Below are 23,035 nucleotides of genomic sequence, written 5' to 3' on the forward strand. Positions count from 1 at the left end.
TCGCCGGTGGTGGTGGTGCGGTCTGTCTTAGTTTTTCCACTCGCAAGAGATATACCGCAACAAATAGCGCAGAAACAGAAACATATATTGGACACACGCAAACTGGAAATTAAGCAGAAAAATAAAATGCTTAGCCCCGGGGAAAATTTAAATTGCCAAACTGGTTTCACAGTCAAGGTCGTCGCTTCCGCCCAGCGACGTTGTCATCGCACAGCATTGAGGCGGCGGTCGGCGTTATCAATGCAAAAAAACTTCAACCTACTCCCACTAAATGGTCTGTCCAGCATTGTCATTGTTATGCTGATGATTATGTCGTCCATGTCGTCGCTGGATGCTATGCGCATTGGTAATTTCTCCACTTTTGTTTGTCATCAGCGGTATTGGCTCTTGCTTGGGTGCGTGTCTCTCTTTGTATTTTGGCATGCGCATGCGCGCGCGCATTGGGTGTGAAAGTTGTTGATCTGTTACATAACGAACAGAGCCAAGTCTGGCTAGGCCAGGTCCCCCTACCACCAGCCCCCATTTCCCCCCTGCACCCAATGAGTGTGCATTGAACCCAATGACAGTTGCTGAAATTTTCCTGACCCGCTGCCATGGCAAAGTAAAATGATAAATTTACTTTCTAAATGCTGCAACAACCCAGCTGGGGAGCAGCGGCTCTCCTACTCACACACAGAGGCATGCTACAGAGGCTAGATTGGATGCAAATACAGATAGATACAGCAGAGTCGGGCAATCGGTAGACATATCTCGAGATAGCATCTGCATTGCTGCATTTAAGCGACGCGTGTGTGTGTTGGTCGCTTGCCCAATCGGTCTGAGTTACGATCTGGTGCAGCACACGATCTGGCTACGGGCCATTGCTGGCCAATTCATGTTGCAAACGCATTTCAATTTATCTGCCACTATGTGGTGGTACACCATGGCCATAACTTGGCCAATGGGCGTGCCACAGTGTGAGTGGGTGGCAGGGGAGTGGTGAACAAAAAAAATTCGCATCCGCTTTGCTTCATCTACTTCATAAGTGGATGGATAGTTCGAGTGTAATCCGCCCCCTTCGAGCTCCATTTGTGCAACGCCCATGCCTCAATTCCAATGCGTGATCGGTGGCACGGCACACTCAAGCAATGATAATGAGAGTACGAGTACGAGTATTGCTGCAATCCGACAGTCAGTCAATGGCTAACTACTTTTGGGTTGACGTGTGAGGCTGCTCCTAATTGGGTCAACGCATTAATTAGTTTCCTTGTTAATTACACGAAGCTCTCTCACACCAATTTGCAGACAATGATGGAATAATCAGCAGCGCCAGCAGCCACAGCAACAACAGTCGTCACCGGCGCTCGGCCTCAACAGTCAGCTGCATGCATGATGCACGCTTCTATCGCAATCCGAATAGGCCGGTGCACAAGATCTGGACGAACAGCGAGTGTGCCAAGTATTTCCTGTGCCTCGACGGTGAGGTCTTTGAGTTCAAATGCTCGGAGGGACTGCTCTTCGATGTGGTGCGTCAGATATGTGACTTCAAGGCGAACGTCGATAATTGTGATGTGAGTGCAGAGACGCCGGCACCCAAGCCACTGCTGGAGATGGCCGACTGTGCGGATGAGTATCAGTTGGGCTGTGCCGATGGCACTTGCCTGCCGCAGGAGTACTTCTGCGATGGCTCCGTGGATTGTCCGGATGGCTCTGATGAGGGCTGGTGTGATGTCGAGCATGATCCGAATGCGGCTGGGGCATGCGACCCGAGAAAGTGCCAGCTGCCGCATTGTTTCTGCTCAAAGGATGGCACACAGATACCGGGCAACCTTGGGGCGCAGACTGTCCCTCAGATGATACTGCTCACCTTCGATGATGCCATCAATCACGACAACTGGGAGCTCTTCTCCAAGGTTCTATTCACCCAGAATCGTCGCAATCCCAATGGCTGCCCCATCAAGGGCACCTTCTATGTGTCGCATCCGTTTACCAATTATCAATATGTACAGAAGCTCTGGAACGATGGACACGAGATTGCCGTGCATTCAGTAACGTAAGTTCCAAGCTCCAAGCTCCAAGCTTATCCAAAAATTGTCTCTAATCCATTCTTCTATCCTCATGCAGCCATCGAGGTCCGGAGATGTGGTGGTCCAAGAATGCCACAATCGAGGATTGGTTCGATGAGATGGTGGGCCAGGCGAACATAATCAACAAGTTTGCCGCCGTTCGAATGGACGAGATACGGGGCATGCGGGTGCCATTCCTGCGCGTGGGATGGAATCGTCAGTTCCTGATGATGAAGGAGTTTGGATTTGTTTACGATGCCTCTATGGTGGCACCGCACTCCAATCCCCCTCTGTGGCCGTACACACTGGACTACAAGATGCCGCACAGTTGCACGGGTGTCAACCAGAATTGTCCATCGAGAAGTTATCCGGGCATCTGGGAATTGGTGATGAATCAACTGGAAGCCGGTGAATACATGTGCGGCATGGTGGACAGCTGTCCGCCGCATTTAAGTGGCGACGATATCTACAGACTGCTGACGCACAACTTCAAGAGACACTACCTGAGCAACCGGGCGCCCTTTGGCTTGTATTTCCACTCCACCTGGTTCAAAAAGATTGACTATCTGAATGCGTTCTTGGTAAATATGAAAGGGAGTGAAAGCCAAAGTGAGTCGAATTGTATTTCTTACTGTGCTTTATCCTTTTAGAAATTTCTCGATGATCTGCAAAAGCTGCCCGATGTGTACTTTGTGACCAACCAGCAGGCTATTCAGTGGATGCGTCATCCGACGCCCAGCAATCAGATGCATCAGTTCGAGGCCTGGCACTGCCAGCCCAAGGAGCTGGATGACCACGAACAGGTTTGCAACATACCCAATGTGTGCAAGGTACGCAGCAGGGTGCTCCAGGAGGATCGCTACTTCTACACGTGCATGGAGTGTCCGGCCCAGTATCCCTGGATACGAAACGAGTTTGGCCTGGACTGAGGGGTGGGGCTGGCAGCTGAAGCAATTAGATTTAAGCACTTATTTATGTGTGTCGCCGCTAAATATATTTAAATCGATTTCCACAAGAGTTTTGTACTTAGTCTAGGCAATGGACATCCTTCTATTGCGTTATAAATGGATTGGCAATGCTCTCGACGCCGTCTGCAGGGCAGATGAGTACCAACGCTGTGCCACGACAGACCACGAGGCCCAGACTCCGTGTCGAGTCCTCGGTGAGTTTGTAGGGCTCGTCCGAGTCGCGCAGATATTCCACTGTGTTGTCCAGAACCAAATTTAGCAGAGCATCGTAGCCTTTAAGAATCCCAGATGCCTCCCGACCGCCCGCGAATTTCACACGAATCTGTTTCTCCAGATATTTGGAGAGGTCCAGAATCGACTCCTTGCGGCGTTTCTCCTTGCCGTCATTGTTTCCACCCACCTGGAAGGAGACGTACATGTTGGTGAAGTGAAAATATTTTCTAATTGAGGGCCTCTTTCACCTTTTTATCCATTTTATGCTAATTTTTTTTTTATTTAATGCCGGTCTGCTAATTGGTCTGGCAACTCTTTGATTGCTGTGTATCGATATCAGTTATATATATATATCGATACACTGTGTTATATATTAATAGATACATACGTCTCGTCTCTAACGTGTTAGAAAATACTTTTCTACGGTCACATTATATTTACTGGTATTTTTGAGCAACTACCTGGCATATAATGGTATTTTTCAACTTGATCACTTTATTCGTTAGTGAGCAAATCGTGGTTGTTTGACCAGCAACAATGACGTCACATTTAGTCAACATTTACGTTTTATGCTTTGGCCGTTTTTGTTTGAACCCTATTATGGAAACAATGCAATGAACATAGTTCATAAAACTAGCCAATCCGAAACAAAATTCATTGAGGAACTGGATAAAATTATTGGTTTATGGCTGAGAGGGCCAACTAGCTAGTAATATTAAACGGAATATCAAAATCGAGGAATATCATGTCACAAAATATCATGGCAGCCCGCAGCAACTACGAATTGCACGAGTCTGGCAGCGCCACAAAAACGAATTCACATTCGTTTTATGTTGTTTTTGTTTGAACCTTAATATGTAAATAATCCAATAAAAAGGACTGCTGAAAGCTTGCCAATCTTGTAGAAAATGTATGTTTCTATCGGATAAAATGATTTTTTTAGGACTGAGATGGCCAACTAGCTAGTAATATTAAACGGAATACCAAAAAATAGGAATATCAACGTTGAATGTCTTGAAAAAAACAATCGATCCTGTCGTGATAGTCTCAAATCCATCCATAGGGTTGGGAAAACATCGATAGTGGCCACCATCAATGTTTTCCACAATCGATGGTGGAAAAGCTCGATAGTATCGGAAAATTTTAAACCTCATTAAACAAAGCCAAAATGTGAGAAAACAAATAATAATACGTGTATTTTATACGGTCTTATGTATTAGGTAAAATAAAGAGATCCATTTCAAAAGGTTAAATAACTTAAAAATATTTTATATATCAATATTTTTGTTTAAAAACAGCAGTTTGTCCACATTGGATGTTTTTAGTAATGTCCTTTTTGCGGAAACTATATCCGCCGCTTTGCTGAACATTGGATCAGACTCTGTGGAAGTTGCGGGAATAAACGGACAGTGCCTCGCTATTTGTTGAAGGTACAATTCTGCAATAATAAATTGTTTTAAAATGACTAATTTTAATCTTTTTAATTGTTGAATTTAATTGTATTTACCTTCCAAAATTCAAGAGAGTCCTGATTTAGATTGCTCTGCTCCATGTAGGTTTTAAGAGCTTTAATAGAATCTACCCTTTTCGAACCAGCTTTAGCAGCGTGTTTGGCTTTTAAAAAACTGAAAAGTAGATCGTTAATGGACGTTTCACATTCTTCTGGAGCATCTGGTGAAATTGGCAGTTTTTCGGAAGATTGACTTTTCAAAGAAGCAAGCTCATTTTCAATTAAAATGACTGCATTTTGTGCTATATTTTTAGACCGGAATCCACCTTTTTTAAACCGTGGGTCTAAAATCGAAGCTATTTTGGTCACTGATCAGTTTTCATGGTGGGAAAGTCTTGAATTTATTTTTTCCAATAGAAAACTGCATACTTATTTACCTTCTTTAGTTTTTAGTGCCTTTGTTGATTCGAGTAATTCTGTATTTAGCCCGCATATGATTGGAATTATCAGGTATATTGTTACCTCTTTTACAGAACATTTTGTGGTGGCACTATCAAAATATCCCAGTAGCACTAGCAGATCTTCCAAAATAGAAAATTCATCCGCCGTAAGCATTTGAAGCATTCTGCCGGTCGATACTATCGATGGTGAACCGAAACAATCGATGGTTGGCTAATTTTTCAACCATCGATAGTATCGATAGCGCTATCGATTTTTTTCCCCAGTGTGACACTGCACTCCATTTTGTTTTCTCACGCTCACGAAGAATATTTTTTCGCTAGATATTTGTAATTTTAAAAGAATTCGCCGATCGCATCGTTGAATTTAAGTGCTTTAAAACAAATTTCAAACCATGGGTCGCAAGAAGAAGAAGGCCTCCAAACCCTGGTGCTGGTATCCTTTTTTAAAACAAACAACAGTTTTTTTCGCAGCATGTGCCGCTGGCTGGGAGGGCAAAAAAAAATTTGTATGTACACAGGAGAAATTTATATAATGGTGTTGTCAGGGGGGACCGGGACAGAACGCATATTTTGGAATTTTCCCTAACTCATTTTGAAACAGGTACTGCAACCGTGAGTTCGACGATGAAAAGATCCTGGTGCAACATCAAAAGGCCAAGCATTTCAAGTGCCACATATGCCACAAAAAGCTGTACACGGGTCCTGGTCTGTCCATCCATTGCATGCAAGTGCATAAGGAGACGGTCGACAAGGTTCCAAACTCGTTGCCCAATCGCTCAAACATTGAAATTGAAATATTCGGCATGGATGGAATACCAGTTGAGGACCTCCGGGACCACGAGAAGCAGAAGAATGGCGGAAAATCCGATTCCGACGATGACGAGCCGGTGGCAAAGAAGAAAGTTGAATGTGAGTATTGATAAGTTCGAGATAATAGGCAAATGGGCTTACAAATTGGTATATATCCATTTCAGATTCCATGAGCGTACCCCCTCCCATGATGATGCCACCCAATATGATGCCCCCTCATATGCTGGGGCAATATGGCATGGGAATGATGACACATATGCCGCCGTTGCCTCCTTACCCGGTACCCATGATGCCTCACATGATGCCGCCGCGTCCCCTGTTTCCAGCTGCGATGGCCACTACCTCGGCGGCGGCTGCAGCAGCAGCGGCGCATCATCATCACGCTGCGGCCATGGCCCAGCAGAAGCCAACGTTTCCAGCATACAGGTGGGGATCATATACACATTCATGTCCCGAAATAGACTCCCAATGGCGACTGGGACCTACTTCATGGCTAACTTCATACTTATTCTTGTTTATTTTGTTTGATTTTTTGGTAAAGTAATGCTACCATAAGTGCTCCACCCACCACCAATCATGCTGGTGGTGCATCAAGCGCACCACCAAGTGGCCCGCCCGATGCACAACAGCAACAGAGCCGTCCGCCAGTTCCCAATGCCTCATCAGGTGGGGGACCTACGGCCGTTGTTAGCACAAAGATTATGCATCCGCCGGAGGATTCAAGTTTGGAAGAGTTGCGTGCCCGCCAGCCCAAATATCAGGCGCGTATGGCTGCTGCAATGGCCGCAATCTCAAATCCACACAACAGAAAGAGCCCCAGCAATAATGGGTCCACATCATCGATGCCCGTCACACCGCCGCCGCCATCACTGGCTGGAATTTCGCCCACAGGCAGCAGTAGCAACAGCAGCCATGCAGCCGCAAATGCGATTGCTGTCTCCACAGCCATCTCAAAGGCCCAGGAAGTGAGTTCTTATCATAGTTATAGAAACCATAGTCAATATAAATGAGCAGACGACAGACAGAATTGACCCCACGATAAAAATATGACACAGGAACAGTAACAAACGAACGGACTGAACACGGACCTGTACAAAAAAGACAACATACGAATCACTTAAAACAAACTAAATTTAACTTACATTTGAGATCCGACTGCATTTTGCGTTTCGTTCGCATTCTTTGAATGAATTCCATTTATTTCCAAGTTGGACACATTTTTTTATATATTGATTATAAATACGAAAAACCCGATTTTTGTTACGATTACGATTATGATTATTTTTGCAAATTTCGGGTAATGCGAAGGCGATAATTACGTTCAAACGAGACCACAGCGAACGCAAGCAATTACGGAATACAAGAATTACACAAAAAAAAAAAAACAACAACAAGAAAAGATAAATCACTTTTTTTAGCATATAGTATGATATATGTCTGTACAATTTTTTAATTAAACAAACAATTTAATGGCAACAAAACAAATGAAACGGCGGTTTTCAATTTAACCAGATAAGGTACTTTGATTTTAAACAGCAATACAAACAAAAATATACAATGTCCACCCATGTCCTGGTCCCATTTTCGTCCTCCACCATCTACAGATCTCGCATTTCGAATTTGCAAAGATAAAACCTGAACGAATCTCATATCGAATCCCATATTGGGGATTTATAGATTTGATATTCTGTTTAATCGAATAATATTCGTTCATACTGAGGGTGTGGCAGTTGTACATAGATTAACTTCTGGTTCTTCGACGTCCAAGCTCTGTCCAATCTTTATGTTCTAGTTTCAATTTGAGTTGGTTTTCTTAGAAAAATATTCCGCCCATATGGACTGTGAGACAAATTCAAATCAATTCCCTAAATTTACTTACAGACCGCCGCATTTGTGGCCGTGGCACAGGCTCAGGTCCAGGCGCAGGCTCAGGCCCAGGCCCAGGCACAGGCGCAGGCCCAGGCTCAGGCGCATGTACAGGCGGCCCATGCTCAAGCTCAAGCAGTGGTCCAAGCTCAGGTGCAGGCGGCTCACGTTGCCCAGGCTGTGGCTGCCCAACAGCAGGCGGTACAACAGCATCACCAGCAGCAGCAGCAGCAACAACAGGCGGTACAACAGCATGCCCAGCAGCAGCAACAGGATCAAATCAATCGAGCTGTGATGCTTCAACGTTTACAAGCTGTGCGGCAGCCGGGCAATCCGGGCGCTGCTGCAGCAGCTGCGGCCGCCGCGGCTTGTGGCATGGTAAGTCTCTAATCCTCTGCTAGTGCGTATGCAGCGCCAAACCAGACGAAAGAATCAACTTGACTAAACAAAAATCAAATCCCAAGTGCTAAGAATCTCAATCTGTAAAAAAAGAACTGATCTTGTGTCCCAGGGTGGTGCCAAAAAGCCAACGACAGCATTCTTAAGTGGGTTAATCCAATTAATTAGATGTTTTAGTTTTAGAGCTTCATCACTAGCATCATCATTACTGCAGAGATCATGCCAATCACACACTAGCAAATGTTTATTTTAGCTGGGTTCATTCAACCAAAAATTATGTTCTAGGGGGAAAACATCTACTATGCACATGAAATTTAATTATTTCCAGGTTTAGCCCATAGCCTAGACAATAAACAGTGGTCCATTCCTTACACTCACAAACTTATACTAATTTTCTGATGTTGAAATCATTTGCTTGGGACCTTTAAGAGATCCTAGATCATAATTATTGTGGTATACGAGGTGTTCGAAAACGTCTGACATGGCTGAAATTTCTGCTTAATTCCTACTGCTACTGCTTTGACGCTTTTTATTATCCGAAATCCTTCTTAAGCTCGATTTCTCGGACATACCTTCCTGATCTAACATCCTAATCTGAGATCTGAGAGCATAAACGCTTACCAACACTGAAGCTGCAGCATTCCCGTTACTTGTTGGCAAACACCTCGTATATCGAATATAAAAATGGATTTCAACCGTCACTAATATCAAATGTTACACTAAAACAAATTCTAAAAACTTAATTAGCTTGTAAAACAAAACAAAAAACCTTAAAAAAAACTGTGTTAAAGTTATCGTTACTTGCAGTACAGTGCAGAAGTTCAGTGTTGAAAAACAAAGAGTTGCAAGTGTTGCGCAGGGCCCCCCGAACAGTGTTATACAGTATGTATTGTTTTTGTACCAAACAAAAAAAGTTTATCTCCCCCCACAACCCAACCTGATCACTCCACCCAAGCCCCAAGCCCAACCAAAAAAAAAATAAATAAAAATAGAAAATGCGATATTGAAAGAGTGCGAAATGCAAGAAGATAAGTAAAAGCCAAACAACTCCATTATAATCGTACTTAGTCGTACTTATGCAAGTAATTATGTAGTCTAAGCAAGTACTTACTCTCCTCTATCTCTCTGTCTACCTCTACAACACTATCATACTATTTCAACATAAAACTTTTAATATCCCTCCATTCCATACTATACCCCAGTCCCAATCAAAACCAAAATAAGAAAGTTCCATTTCCCCTTAGTACGTACTACTGCCTTGCAATTAAAGACAAAATAATAAGAAAAGAATTATAAATCAACAAAATAATAATATCATCATTAAAGAATGAGAGAAGAGTGAGTTATTTTAAAACTATTTTGCAAGCCATGTAAGTACATTTCAATAATTTTTATTACAAAAAAAAAAAAAATACAAAAAAAACACAATTTTGAATTTGTCGTAATGGTTGCTGCGTTGGTTGGTTTAATTGATTGATTGATGATTGATTGATTGATTGGTTGATTGATTGATTAATTCATATCCACAAACTATACACACATATATTATTTAAGTAAAGCTAAACACCGCATTGATATGTCTCTCTATCTGTTAACGTTAACTCGAGAATACAACCAAAACAAAAACTACAAAAAAAAAAGAAAAACTATACCAGAAAAACCTAATCTCTAAATGTTCTTTGATCTGTAAATTGTACTCTGTATGTCATATGCTCTTTTATGTTTTATCATTCATGTCATGCATCTCTGTACGTCTTCTGTGTACCCGTACACATATCCCTATAACATACATAAATACCATCCGAACTAACACACACATCATAACACACATTCATCTGGTTTTGCGCGCAAATTAAATGCTTACTGATGGTAGAGGTCTGTTTGTTGGTTTCCATTTATTTTCCCTTGCCAACTGATGAGCTTGCAATTCCTCAGATTGACTTCCGCACTCATCCATCCATCCCTACATGCATACATAGCATACATATCTATCATAGACAATTATGAACCTAACTTCCAACTGAAAAGATACTGGAATTTGAACTCGACTCCCTGCCTCTGGTTAGTAAAACAAATGAAAATGTTCTAAATGAGAGCTCTATCTATATGATTTATACTTTGTTGAAAGAATTTTATAATTTGAGCTTTGGTCCGTACACCCAAAAACAAAACCTCCCTCTCTCCACTACGTCGTCGTCAGTTCAGTTTCCGAATTGTAAGTACTTTTTTTCTTTTTAAATTTACAACAAAATTAAGTATTTTATTTGTTTGCCAGGAGAAGAGAAGAGGAGTCTGCTCTATCTCTGATCTATTCTACTCTACTCTATATATATCTCTCTCTCTGCTCTATATCATACATTTGTAATGCGATGCAACAAAACGTTTGAAACCCACAACAAAACCAACCCAAAAACACACAAACCACACACACACACACACACACACACACACACACGCACTCACACACACACACCTATTATCCATCTATTGAATAAGTACGCAAAAACCAAACTTATTAATACTCTTGAAAACAATATACAATCCAAACAAACATAATTAATAACAACTTAGCTAATTTTGTGTACAATGGCTTCAATATAGACCATGTAAAGAGCCAAAAATCAAGAGTACTAATCCCCGATCTTTTCTTTCATGCTCTTCTATATCTTTGTCTCCATAAACGTATGTGTGCCGTTCAGATGCCGTTGCCGGGCCACATGCAGCTGATGCAACCAATGCTGAGACCGGCCATGGCCATTGGACCACATGGAGCCCTGATCGGTGGGAATATGTTAAGAGCTGCTGGGGGCCCGGGTCTGCATGGCATGCCGGCAGGTAAGTAGATGCACTTAACAGTCTTCGAAATATATACTATTATTAATCTCAATTATTTAGGCTTAATGCCAATGCAGGCAATTGGATTGCCCGGATTCAATGGAGCACTGCCTGCGGGCGCCATGCATATGCCAGGCATGGGCGTAATGCTGCAGGGTCATCCGAATATGCTGCAGATGATGCAGCCTCGATTCAGATGATGTCTGCCCGCAGCGCCGGGTCTGTTGCAGGCGCCAGCAACCCAGACGCAACCGCAACTGCAATCGCAACCGCAGCCACATCCTCAGCAACTGCATGCGCAGCATCCGCGGCCATATCCACGGCCAGCGGCAACACTGCATCACCAGCCGCCATTGTTGAGCCTGCCGCTGCCGTTGCTGTTCCACGAATGAGGCAGAGCGCATTGGCCAGCTATCAACTAAACCAACATGACACCAAACATCAGCTAAGCAAAGCAGTCTTCAATCGTCAGCAAGCAAGTTATTTGAAAACTTCAACCAAAGTCAAGTTCTTTTTTCAATGTATAACAGTTTTTGAGACACACACACACACACACCAAACACAAACAGCAACATACACACACACACACAAAGATCATGCCCACAAGCTACCCACTAACCAGCGGTTATGCGTAGTAAATCAGTCGATGTCATATGCATATATATATATATCTATATACATACAATATTTGGTTTATCTAGTGCACTCCTCGCTTTTGTTGTTTTTCAAAGCGATCAAAACTGTTTTATTTTCCACTAATCCGATTTAATCAATGTCTCTTTGAATACATGTACATATATATTTGTGGTCTTTGTATAACACACAATGTATAACACAACCACACACGCACACTCACACTGCTAACACACACAAACACATACGCCCCTTAAACACTATTAAAAAAAAATCCTCCTTCATCTGGAGCTATTTTGCTGTGCTGTAGATCTCTTTCTCTATATGTATCTATATATCTGTATAACCAGAATATTAATCGTTGACATTTTATCTATGTTGTCTATTTTTTTTTTTAATTCTCTTTCTTTTTTTTAGTTTTAGTGAACATATATAATTTAAACACGCCCACCCAAACACACTCAAATTGTTTTATCATGTATTTTCCTAAAAAAAAAACAACCGAAAAGAAAAGCAAAAGCAAAAGAAAATCTTCAGATACAAACACAAAAACCTGAACGCTCAAAGCCCTGGGTATGTTGACAATAGCCATAAGCAGCATTTTTGTGTTGTTCTTCTGTGTTATTTGTGCGTAAATTATAGTTTATCGATCCTTATGTCCATGTAAAATTCTCTGCAAACTGTTATACTACTATTATAAAACAAAAACAATCCTCACAACCTTTGTTCAGGCCCATATGTTGTCTCTAGAGTCTAGACCTTCGTTCGTTCAGTTGTGGCTGACAAAAAGTAAGTCTTAACTTTCTCTACATAGTATATATAATTATATACATATATACATATATTTATATATAAATATTCAACTCTCTGTTTGTATCATTTCTGTTCTTTTGGTCATCAAAATGTATATCTTTGATGTATATTATTTGGTGTGTGTGTGAGAGCGCCAGACAACAGATCAGAGCAGGTATCTACATTCAATTTGTTTTTCTTTCAATTACTATTATGATATAATACTATACTATCCTAAGTAATTTGGTTTTGGTATGGTTGGTACTAAACAATACAAAAAACAACTACAACAACACCCCTACCCCCCTCTTACACTATAGATTATAGCCCGTAGAGTTATTTGTAGGAGGCATCTAGTTATTGAAATCATAATCCACATGTTAGCAAGTACAAAAACTATATTAATCTTGAACCATTTTAATTTGTTGTTATCATATTGTTCTTCCAACAGTTCAAAGTTCTCTAGCTTCCTTGCCTCACAGCTTCAGCTACAAAAAAATAAAATGGTATAGCTACAAATACTCGAGTACGAGTACGAGTACGAGTACTCCTCCCATCATGTGGGCTCTCAGGCTTTTGTTAATCCAATAATCATAGACACGATTTTAGCTAGCCTAAGTAGTTGATTGGCAGTTTGGAAAATCCTAGCTCCATTTAGTTTTGTTGTATTTATGGGAAAACAGCAGCATGATATAGATTGAAATCCTTTACCCACTCCGAAAAGATCATTGAATACCCGTGACCCAGCGTAGCCTAGGCTAGTACAATTTAGCACTTCGATCCTTGAAGAGCACCATAACTCTACCCTAACACACTCATCCCGAAACTAATGCGAACTTGTTTGAGTATCTACACACATAATAAACTTATAACCCAACCATAATCTATCTATCTATATGTATAAATACATGTATTACTGTAACTATATCGTGAAACTTAATCATCAGCAATGACAAGTGAAAAACTGCCCTAGAATATCGAGTGAATCCGAATATCCACCCCCTCCCATCTGCATTCACTCGGGACAGTTTAGCGCAAAATTAATGTTGGACTTTGGGGTCTGGCAAATTTGCCGCACCGTTGAGGGGATATCGCCGGCCATATCCAATTTCGTTTGGCCCGGTTCGATCATCCTGCGGTGTTAAAACGGCGTGCTTCAGACGAAAGTACCTCAATGCAAGACAGACAAACTCCCAGATTTGGTGGCAATTCTCACAACCAAAAACTAAACTCGCATCTTTGTACACAGTCTTTGTTTCTACTCGTATCTGTAGTCTATATATATATCTCTCTCTCTGGTAAACCTATTGAAAAGACTCTGTAAATATTTGATGGCCGCATTTCATTTGTAGAGTTGCTTTTCTCTTATCACTTTTCCTTGTTTTAAGGGTCGGGAATGCAAATCTATTCAGCAGTAAATTAATGTGTGGATTAGATAATGAATGATATTTAACTTAATTTACAGATTGTTATCTTGTTTAAATTTTAAATATAATTTTCGTTAAATATTTTTTTTTTTTATTACATTTTAAAGTTCTGTGATCTCAACTTTTGAATTTGATCTCTGTTTCCACTTTAGCTATCGAAAATACTTTGGTTAGTCGCTTTATTGACTTATATCAATTCACCCAGATCATAAAATAGTGAAAAAACATTGTTTTTATACCCATACTCGAAGAGTACGAAGAGTATTAGATTTGTGGTAAAAGTGGATGTGACAGCGGTGCGTCAAGGAAACGTTTTCGACCCCATAAAGTATATGTATTCTTCATCATCAATAGCCGAGTCTATGTCTGCCTGTCTGTCTGTTCGTCTTGTTTGTTGCCTAGATCTCAGAGACTATAAAAGCTAGAGCAACCAAATTTTGGTTCCAGACTCAAGTGATACAAGTGTATTTCAAAATTTCGCCGCGCCCCAACAAAGGACGAAAATCTGTGGCAGCCAAACTTTTAATCGGATCATTATTATAGCCAGAATGCCCTGTGCAAAGCGCTACCTTTGCTGAGAAGATGTAGAATCTACATTTTATGTGTGTAATGGACATTGTACATAAAGATGTTGATAACTGATGTAGCTAAAAAAAATGTAAAATATTTTAAAATTCCAAATAAATCATAAGCTCACAAATGTATGACTGAGTACGGGTATAAAAGTAGAGTCGCGTCCACAGAAGCGACTCACACGTTCCTTCTCGTTTTTAATGATTTTTTTTTTTTTTGTTTCAACGTTTGTCTTAAAACGTTTCCTTTATACTTTGAATAAAACAGGTAGAGGATATGTTTTTCACTTTCCACGCTATTAGTTTTAATAAGATAGATGATCATTTTAATAATGTTTTGTTAAAATCTTGAATAGAATTTACGTTAAACAATTTTTTTGTAATTAAATTTTTATGTTCCAACATTATGAATTGTACAATCCTGTACAATTGGTTATGGTATAGTGAAATTTGGTAATAATATAAAATTGTTTCCATTTTGGGTTTGCATTCCTCGACTGTAGTCAAGTTTTAGTCAACTGGTGGTGGTCATTTTCAGATTATCGATTATTTGATGTCATTTAATTTCTATATTGCTCTAAATGTAAAACTATCAACATACAATGCACGCGTTCGTTTGAAGAGAGTACAAAATAAGAAGCTACCAGTTTTCGTTCTTAATTTTGATGGGCTTTAGGTGTTTGCGACAAGAAACCCAAATTATGATTAAAATTTAACATAGGCCACCAAACTGTCTGTCTTTGCGCTGGGCGACACGCGAGTAGCTGAACAAATTGCAGTCACTGTATTACTAAAACCCCACACACACCCATATATCAACGGCGTAAATGTCTGCTGGGTTCAGTTGAAAGCGTGTCACATTAATTTTGCTGAGCGAAGAGTCCCCTGCGTCCGTCCTCTCTGTCTCTCTCTCTATACATTTCTCTATCTATATCTATATTTAAATGGTATATGTCTATCTTTGGATTATGTTCTGCATGCCCTGAGTGAAGAGTAATGCCTACCCACCCGATAAATTCCAAAAGGACGCAGGCGATGTGCTGGACTTTGATTGATTTTTATCAAATTGTATCTCCGAAATGAAGGCACATCACAGTTATCGAATTAACTGTTGGACTTTTCGGTCCTTGTCTTGCACCATACACTTTCGTTCTTTACACATGCATATAACTACTGCTATAACTTTTGATATCAGACCGAATCGCATAACATACGCGTCTTGTACAATCCACACAATCCGGAAGGCAGTTTCACCACCAACCACCACCTCGACCACACCATTTCTCAAAGCATCCGAAATGAAAGGATTCAGAAGAGATCTATATCTATGATAATGTTTGTTTCCACATTTTTGTTTAGTGTTGATTATTTAATCATTTTTCAAATCGAAATAATCAATAATGCTTTGATAGTTGCAACTACTTTGTTTGGAAAGTATTACAAGATCGAAAATTGTTTTAAAACCAAATAAATTTTAAACATAATTAAAACAGAATTTGTTTTGCCAAAGATCTTTGAAGCTTTCGACCAAAGTTGATTATTTTTGTTGTACTTATTCATAATCTTTGAGTAAATTTAATAAATTGCAATGTTTATATTTTTCATAAGCTTTAAACAACTTTTGTTGCATTTACTATTAACTAAAGCTTACGAAATATAACCAAAATTGTTTTCCCTTATCCATTTCTGTTCGTTCGGCAATTAATCACACAAATACCTAGCTAATGCCTCTACTATATTTAGTGCAAATGCAAAAAAATCAAAAAAACCAACAGGTTTGCCTACATATGTATGTATGTTGAACCACTTTGAATGTTGTAACGCAAATGGAAAGTAAAGCATAAAGTAAGAAAAACAAAAGATATATTTAGCCATCTTGTACGAAAAATGTTTCTATAAAAAAACCAAAAACAAATCAACAAACAAACAGCAAATTATATAAGCAATTGTTTAAACTCTTTTGAACAAACAAAAAAAATCAAAAACAAAACTGCATAATGATAATATTTCTAGTTTAATGTTTTGATTGTTCTATTCTTTTTAAATTAATTTATTGAAATTTTAATAAATCAAATAAATGAAAACAAATTGAGATTTTTTCTGGGAAATTTTCAAGAATATCTTAAATAAATTTAAGAGATAAACCAATGAAGGAACTGGGAAATTTAATGAAGTCTGTAATATTCGTACCTACATATATGTAAATTTCTTTCATTCAAAAATTGTATTCCCGCATGACAGTATCTTTTTCTTATAGCTGTGATACACCCACTAAACATTGTATACTAGCTGTGGCTCCAGTCTCTCTGCGGCTAGCATTTTGTTTTTTTGTTGTTGTCATAAGTCTCTTGCGTAAATGGTGCCTGGAAATCCCTCAAAAACAGATTGATGACACATGGTCTATCCCCAACCAGTAGTTCGTCAGTGAGCCATCAAGTCAGCGATTCATTCATGGTATAGAATGCACAGAACTTTCTAGAGGCTAACGAATGCTAATTCCCAAAGAAATTAATTAAAAATGTATGTATATTAAAAATATTAATTATAATAAATATCAATATTTAATATGAATTTTTAATTAATTTCTGTGGGTAATTACTGACATACAGAATAAAACAATGGGGGCCCTGCGTATTATCTTTTAGTATTTATGGGTCATACAATAATTAGCAGTAGGCCTGTGTCCATTTGATCCCTACTAGCTGTGGGAGTATTTTCAGGGGCTTGTCATCTGCAGGGCCGTCGAAATGTTCACAGCCCACTGAAGCTGAAACGGTCACCTATTTGTGTGTCTATTTGCAAATTGGAATTGGTGCTATATGTATTATAATAGCCGGATTAATATCGCCATAGCGTGGGAGCTGGCTATCCATGTATCTATTAACATTATTCGGATAGCTCAGGGAGCGTGCCAAAATTTACTTAGCTCCCAAGTGCTAAGCTGCCTTAACCGACTGACTAATTCAAGTTCAGTGGAATTTCAAGAGAGTGAGAGAAACTCACACGCAACCAACCAGTCTCATAAAGTTGTCTTGTCCAAGCCGCTGGTGTTCAGTTGACTTTTAGTTTCGTTTCGAGCTTCGTCGCGGCCGGTTGTAACGCACGGAATTCTGTAGGCTTTTAAAAGGTGTGTTAAGTGCTGGTTCGAACTGCTGACATTTTGTAAAAATTTTGCCAGCAAATCAAACTCTTTGTGGTCATAAAAGCCGAAACTAAACCAGGGCCAAACACAAAAGATTCAAGACACAAACTTTGATCAACTCCTGACTTGTCCACACAACTCAATTCAAAGTGACAAAGTTTGCATAACTTTTTGGAGTTGGATAGTACAAAGACCCCAACTTGAAGCCTCAATTGCCGTCTACTTTGCTCGTAAACCCGAAAATGCTACAAAACAAATAAAAATATCAAAGCAAAGTGTTAAGTAATAGCAAATAAAAATGGGTAGAAACTGGAAACAACACAAGCCAAGCTTAACAAAATCAGAGACTATTAATTTATGCCTGCAAAAGTCAATTAGTAATTATAGCTGCATATGTATATATTTAGACACGCCCACAAACCAAAACTGGAATCGACCTCAAATAGGGCGTTCTTTAAACCCCCAACTGACTCACATTAAAAAATCGGAGAAATTAAATCACGAAAAACAATTTGAAAAATATGTGTAACAAAATGTTCGGACGATGCCAAGATCATAAATAAAATTTATTAGATGGCACAATCAAAGAGAATGGCGGTCGAGACAGAGAGGCTCATTGAAATGCTAATGCCCGAATGACGAGCCAGAGACTCAACTTGAATTCAGATGATGAGGTCGAGTGCCGAGTGCTGAGGATACAATAATGGTTAAGATACACTACACAACAAAAAAAAAAGCAGACAAAAGATTGAATGAGGTGCCAGACAACTTGAGCAATGATGAAGCAGGAGAAAGGTTTGATTGGATGCGTTGATATGTTTTCTTACAATAACAGCTTGGAGAGTTGTTTGTCTAAGAAAAAAAGGGAATACGAATATTGATCCAATAATATCTAAAAACAATGCTATACAAATTCAAAGAAGTTTATGCCATTGCATATCCATGATGTATGATGCTCTTTCCAATGAAATCAAACTCTGATGTATCATCTTTAAGATAAAAAAAAGTATGTTTGAAATGACAGTAAACCCTCATCAATCTTAATCGCAGACATCAGAAGGAGTCTCCGTAAAGTGCACTCAAAAAAGGGTATATAAAAAGTGAAAAACTTACCCAAAACATGTCTTGATTTCTTCGGTTAGATAATAAGCCACGAGACTCGCTTTTAGCCAGAAACGGAAAAAACAAAAACTTTGTTTGTTGTTTGGCAACTTAACCAGAACAGACCCAAGACAACTTTCAAATAGTTGAGAGAGACCAAGCCTGAGACCGCGAGAGACCTCTGAGTCATAGGCACAAGAAGGCCAACCGAGGCGGTGGGGGCTGGGCCTAGTGACAAGATCGAGATACGATACTTATAGTTATTAACTGACTATGATCTGGTTATGGCATGGACAAGGCCGTTGCGGCTTAACGGAAGCTTAACCAGCCATCCATTCGTATAATTTTAGTTGATTTTTGTCTTTGCAGTTAATTGATTGAAGCCATGATGTCTGCCTATATTGGACTCCTCCTGCTATGGTTGGTCGGAGCCCTGGCCAATGATAATCTCCGCGTGGCCTACGAGTGGCGGGAAATGGACTTCAAGTATGACACCTCGGATCAGCGCTGGGCAGCCATCGAGAGGGGCGACTTTAAGCCCTCCAATGTGATACCCTTTGGCCTGGAGGTTTACAAGCACCGACTATTTGTGACCCTGCCTAGATGGCGGGCCGGAGTGCCGGCCTCGTTGGCCTACCTTGATCTTAATGGTAAGCGAATGAGTTGCATTGTTGCAGCTGCAAAATAGCAGCAGCAGCTGTGTCCACATTTGAATATAATTGCAGTTGCTTTTTCTGTGCCAAGAACTGATCTAAGATCTCAACAATTGTTTTGGATTGTCTGACGGAACTGTCTGATCAACTTGACCATCCAAAACAATTCAGTTTCCTTTCGCACTTGCCAGTCAATTACCATAATTTCGCACGCTGCAGCGTGCTGGCGTCATTAACTGCCTGTGAGCGCCACACAACCCACTCGGGGCATAGCTCTTAATAGATTCAAAGCTCGTTTGGGTAATAGTGAGGGCTGTGAGTGTACAATAACCATCGCCTTTTGGTCATAGCAAGTGCAAAGATTGTTTAGAGATGGTCATACAATGTTTGAATACACTGGAGAGAGCTTCATTAATTTGTTGTTTAGAATTTATTTTTTGTTCTATAAACAGAAAATTTTCGTTTTAGAGTGTTTTTAGAACTATGAAAAAATACCTCTAAAAACTAATCTGATCCATAGAAAGAAAGTAAAGATAGTTTGAGAGGTTAGCTAAGGTACGAAAAATCCCAAAAAGGTATCTATCAAGTCGTAATAAAGGAACATTTACCTTAGATACATTCGAGTATATGTAAATTGTATATTAGTGAAAGAAAGTATTCCTTGGAATCATATTGGGCATAATAAAATGTCAATTATATTTCAAGACTTCAACTCAGATAAGATATAATATTTATCTCTACATCTTTGATCTGGGAGCGACAGTACGTAACTGAAAGATTTGCAATTGAAGTTAATTATCATGTATGCCGTATATGATCGTATATGTTAATGACCCACTGTGAACCCCTCAACGAAGTTGCTCTACCCTTTTGCAGCAAGGCGAGTGGGAAGTTGCCGCAACCACAAGATCAACCCCAGCTAATTAACAAGTTGAACAATGAGCCCCCATACAAGCCTCAGCCAGAGTGCAGCCAATGTCAACGGAGTTTGTTTGATTAGTCATCCGAAGCAGTCACCCAATGAATACACCCAAATGTTGTTGATATTTCAATTGGCAGCAGCCAAAAAAAAAGCAATGCAAGTGACTTGGATCACAACAAGAAAACAATTGAGATCAATACCCCACAATAAATGGAATCTAATTTATGAGATTCTATGTCTCTCTTTTTTTATAGATACCTCGACTAAAATGCCTGCCCTGAAGCCCTTCCCCAGCTGGGAGGCCCACAATCTGGCTGAAGCGGAACCAGAGCTGGTTTCCCCATACCGTGTGAGGGCCGATCGCTGTGGCCGCCTCTGGGTATTGGATCTACGTATCTCTGGTGTGCTAGAGAAAACCAAAATGTACGGAGCGCCCCAGCTGTTGGTCTACGATCTGCATAACGATGATCTGCTGCGCCGTCACACGCTACCCGCCGAACAATTCAAACAGGGCTCCTTTCTGGCAAATCTGGCTATAGAGGATGGGGATTGCGAGAACACCTTTGCCTATGCTGCGGATCTGGGTAGTCCCGGTTTGGTTGTCTACTCGTGGAAAGACCAGGAATCCTGGCGCGTGCAGCATCACTACTTCCACCCCGATCCCATGGCCGGAAACTTTAGCGTCAATGGCATCGAGTTTCAGTGGGATGATGGTCTCTACGGCTTGGCCCTGTCCAAGCCTTTGGAAACGGGCTTCTCCACGCTGTACTTCCATCCCCTGTGCTCCACCATGGAGTTCTCTGTGAGCACATCTGTGCTGCGCAACAAGACCCTGGCCACCTCGCCGGATATCTATAGGGATTTCAAGGTTCTCGGCTCGCGTGGTCCCAACACCCAGGCGGGCGCTGAGTTCCTGGATGAGGAGACTGGTGTGCTCTTCTATGCCCTGCCGAACTTGAATGAAGTCGCCTGCTGGCGTACCTCTCAGGACTTCACCCACAATGCCCAGAGCCGCATCTTCAGGAACAACGACAGCATGATCTTTCCCAGCGATGTCAAGGTGGATCAGGAGAAGCGTCTCTGGGTCTTGTCCAACCAGCTGCCAGTGTTTATCTATGACGAGCTGTATGCCGGATCCATCAACTTCCGCATTCACACAGCCAGCGTGAAGGAAGCCATCGAGAACACAGCCTGCGAGAGCAGGACTTCCCCGCTGCCGGACATCATTAACAAGTTGGGGGATATCCTCAACACAAATGTCATTCTTAAGTCAACTTCGGATGCTTCCCCGATGTCTGTCAGTGCTCTGATGGTGGCCACTCTTGGTCTGCTGATGAGCTTCAGGATCCTAACTGGAGGATCGTAATTCTCCCTGTCTCTGTGTCTGTATTATAAATAGTTCTTAGCTTTGCTTGTAATGTTGATTAAATGTAAGAAATTTATTTGATTAGTACGTTGCTTATGCTTAGGTATAAGTACGATTTATGGAACGCCAAGCCAGCTTGACTCCTTCTATCAATACTTAGACTTCTTCTTATAGACTGTGCTCACATCGATGGTCTCATCGCTGCTCTGGGACTGACCATCCTCAGATGTTTCACCCAATTTACTTTTCTCCTTCTGCTGCATGCGCTTGATGAAGCCTCCACAAAAGAAGAGAGTCATCTGTGAAGGAAGTAAATACATCATAAATATACTGGACAGGATAAGGCATTTTGTATATCCCACATGTTCCAGTATTCCAATGAGTCCTAGAACCGAAAGACCCAACAGGAAGCCCAAAGAGCCACCCACATCGGCTATAAACTGCGTTGTATCGTAACTTGGGCGCTCTTCAATCATCTGTAATGGGAAAAAGGCAATCATTAAGTGTTCGATATATCATTCACCATCCATACCGATATCAATTTGGTTGTGTAGTATATATAGATTAGAGAGCGGGGCTCTGGCTGGCTAAACGCTTTACGGCTCTGTATGAATGTTGTATAGATTCGCGACTGGCAGGGCTGAATGCAGTCACAGTCAAAGTCATTCTCGTTTTCATAGACCCTTGACATGGGACACAATATTAAAGGGGTTCTTCAACAATTCTTCAACAAATAGAAGCTTACTCCTTATAGTCCGCTATTAGATTCCGCATGGATAAGGTGTCATTGCAGGGCTCGTTGACAATCTCGTGCATCCAAGGACCCGAACATTTTGACTCATCCGCCAAATCCTGCCAGATGCAATGATCGCCGCACTTGGAAGTAGTTTAAGGTTTAGCTGTGTGCAAAAATATCTTTCGTTTAGGAGTACCTTCAAGTCACTGTAGCCCTCTTCGCTGGAGCAGGGCTCTTCGCGAGTCTGTACATTGGAAAAGTATTGACTCTGCAGCTTGATCTCGATTTCCTCATTGACATTCACGAAAACATATTCCACACGGCCAGAGCCCTTCATGTTGATTTCTTTGGGGGAGTATTCATAAATAGAAATTTAAATTTTAATAAGGAATTCGAAGCCACTTTACCTGTAAAGTTTTCTCGTTTATCGTGAATAAAGACATGCCAGCCGGATCCTCCAATATCCACATCACTGGTCGAGGTTGTGGATCTGGCATGCTCTACCATCAGAGAGTAGCCCACAGCTTTGGAAACCCGCTTGGCGGGTGCCTTCGGGCGCAGGGTATAGCAGCGACCCATATAAAAGTGCAGACTGCTTTCGATTTCCAGATCTACGAGTATGTAAAAGGAATTGCATGTGAGTA

General features: G+C 40.8%; 5 protein-coding genes across 10 annotated transcripts in view; 3 read left to right on the plus strand and 2 right to left on the minus strand.

Annotated features, from left to right (window-relative positions):
• The first annotated feature begins 126 nt into the window (after positions 1-126).
• On the plus strand, positions 127-3,054 carry LOC111077911 (chitin deacetylase 1). Its single transcript, XM_022372379.2, has 4 exons — positions 127-346; positions 1,285-2,032; positions 2,104-2,626; positions 2,696-3,054. Exons 1-4 carry the CDS (start codon positions 127-129, stop codon positions 2,972-2,974), a joined length of 1,770 nt encoding a protein of 589 aa, XP_022228071.2. The 3' UTR covers positions 2,975-3,054.
• Positions 3,023-3,561, minus strand: LOC111077913 (U6 snRNA-associated Sm-like protein LSm7). Its single transcript, XM_022372382.2, has 2 exons — positions 3,475-3,561; positions 3,023-3,413 (listed from the first exon to the last, which is right to left on the minus strand). Exons 1-2 carry the CDS (start codon positions 3,484-3,486, stop codon positions 3,096-3,098), a joined length of 330 nt encoding a protein of 109 aa, XP_022228074.1. The 5' UTR covers positions 3,487-3,561; the 3' UTR covers positions 3,023-3,095.
• Positions 3,562-5,406: 1,845 nt separating this feature from the next.
• LOC111077912 (BUB3-interacting and GLEBS motif-containing protein ZNF207) lies at positions 5,407-13,412 on the plus strand. Its single transcript, XM_022372380.2, has 7 exons — positions 5,407-5,570; positions 5,739-6,046; positions 6,112-6,373; positions 6,489-6,912; positions 7,829-8,191; positions 10,912-11,047; positions 11,108-13,412. Exons 1-7 carry the CDS (start codon positions 5,530-5,532, stop codon positions 11,245-11,247), a joined length of 1,674 nt encoding a protein of 557 aa, XP_022228072.1. The 5' UTR covers positions 5,407-5,529; the 3' UTR covers positions 11,248-13,412.
• Positions 13,413-17,532: 4,120 nt separating this feature from the next.
• LOC111077928 (protein yellow) lies at positions 17,533-21,731 on the plus strand. Of its 2 annotated transcripts, none has more exons than XM_022372432.2 (3): positions 17,533-17,598; positions 19,084-19,364; positions 20,544-21,731. In XM_022372432.2, the coding sequence occupies exons 2-3, from the start codon at positions 19,100-19,102 to the stop codon at positions 21,653-21,655; spliced, it is 1,377 nt and encodes a 458-aa protein (XP_022228124.1). In that variant the 5' UTR covers positions 17,533-17,598; positions 19,084-19,099; the 3' UTR covers positions 21,656-21,731. The 2 variants fall into 2 exon arrangements, with proteins under 2 accessions (XP_022228124.1, XP_022228125.1); XM_022372433.2 differs by having other exon boundaries at positions 17,546-17,598; positions 19,065-19,364.
• LOC111077927 (degenerin del-1) overlaps positions 21,715-23,035 on the minus strand; it is a 72,026-nt gene continuing 70,705 nt past the window's right edge. For all 5 annotated transcript variants that reach the window (XM_022372428.2, XM_022372430.2, XM_022372429.2 and 2 more), the window contains 6 exons: positions 22,799-23,002; positions 22,588-22,736; positions 22,401-22,531; positions 22,188-22,338; positions 22,018-22,131; positions 21,715-21,954 (listed from right to left, as the gene is read on the minus strand). In XM_022372428.2, coding sequence (XP_022228120.2) covers positions 21,805-21,954; positions 22,018-22,131; positions 22,188-22,338; positions 22,401-22,531; positions 22,588-22,736; positions 22,799-23,002 — 899 coding nt within the window. In that variant the 3' untranslated portion in view covers positions 21,715-21,804. The remainder of the gene's footprint in view (positions 21,955-22,017; positions 22,132-22,187; positions 22,339-22,400; positions 22,532-22,587; positions 22,737-22,798; positions 23,003-23,035) is intronic.

The sequence above is a fragment of the Drosophila obscura genome, unplaced genomic scaffold (assembly GCF_018151105.1).
Source record: "Drosophila obscura isolate BZ-5 IFL unplaced genomic scaffold, ASM1815110v1 contig_200, whole genome shotgun sequence".
Lineage (NCBI taxonomy): Eukaryota > Metazoa > Arthropoda > Insecta > Diptera > Drosophilidae > Drosophila > Drosophila obscura.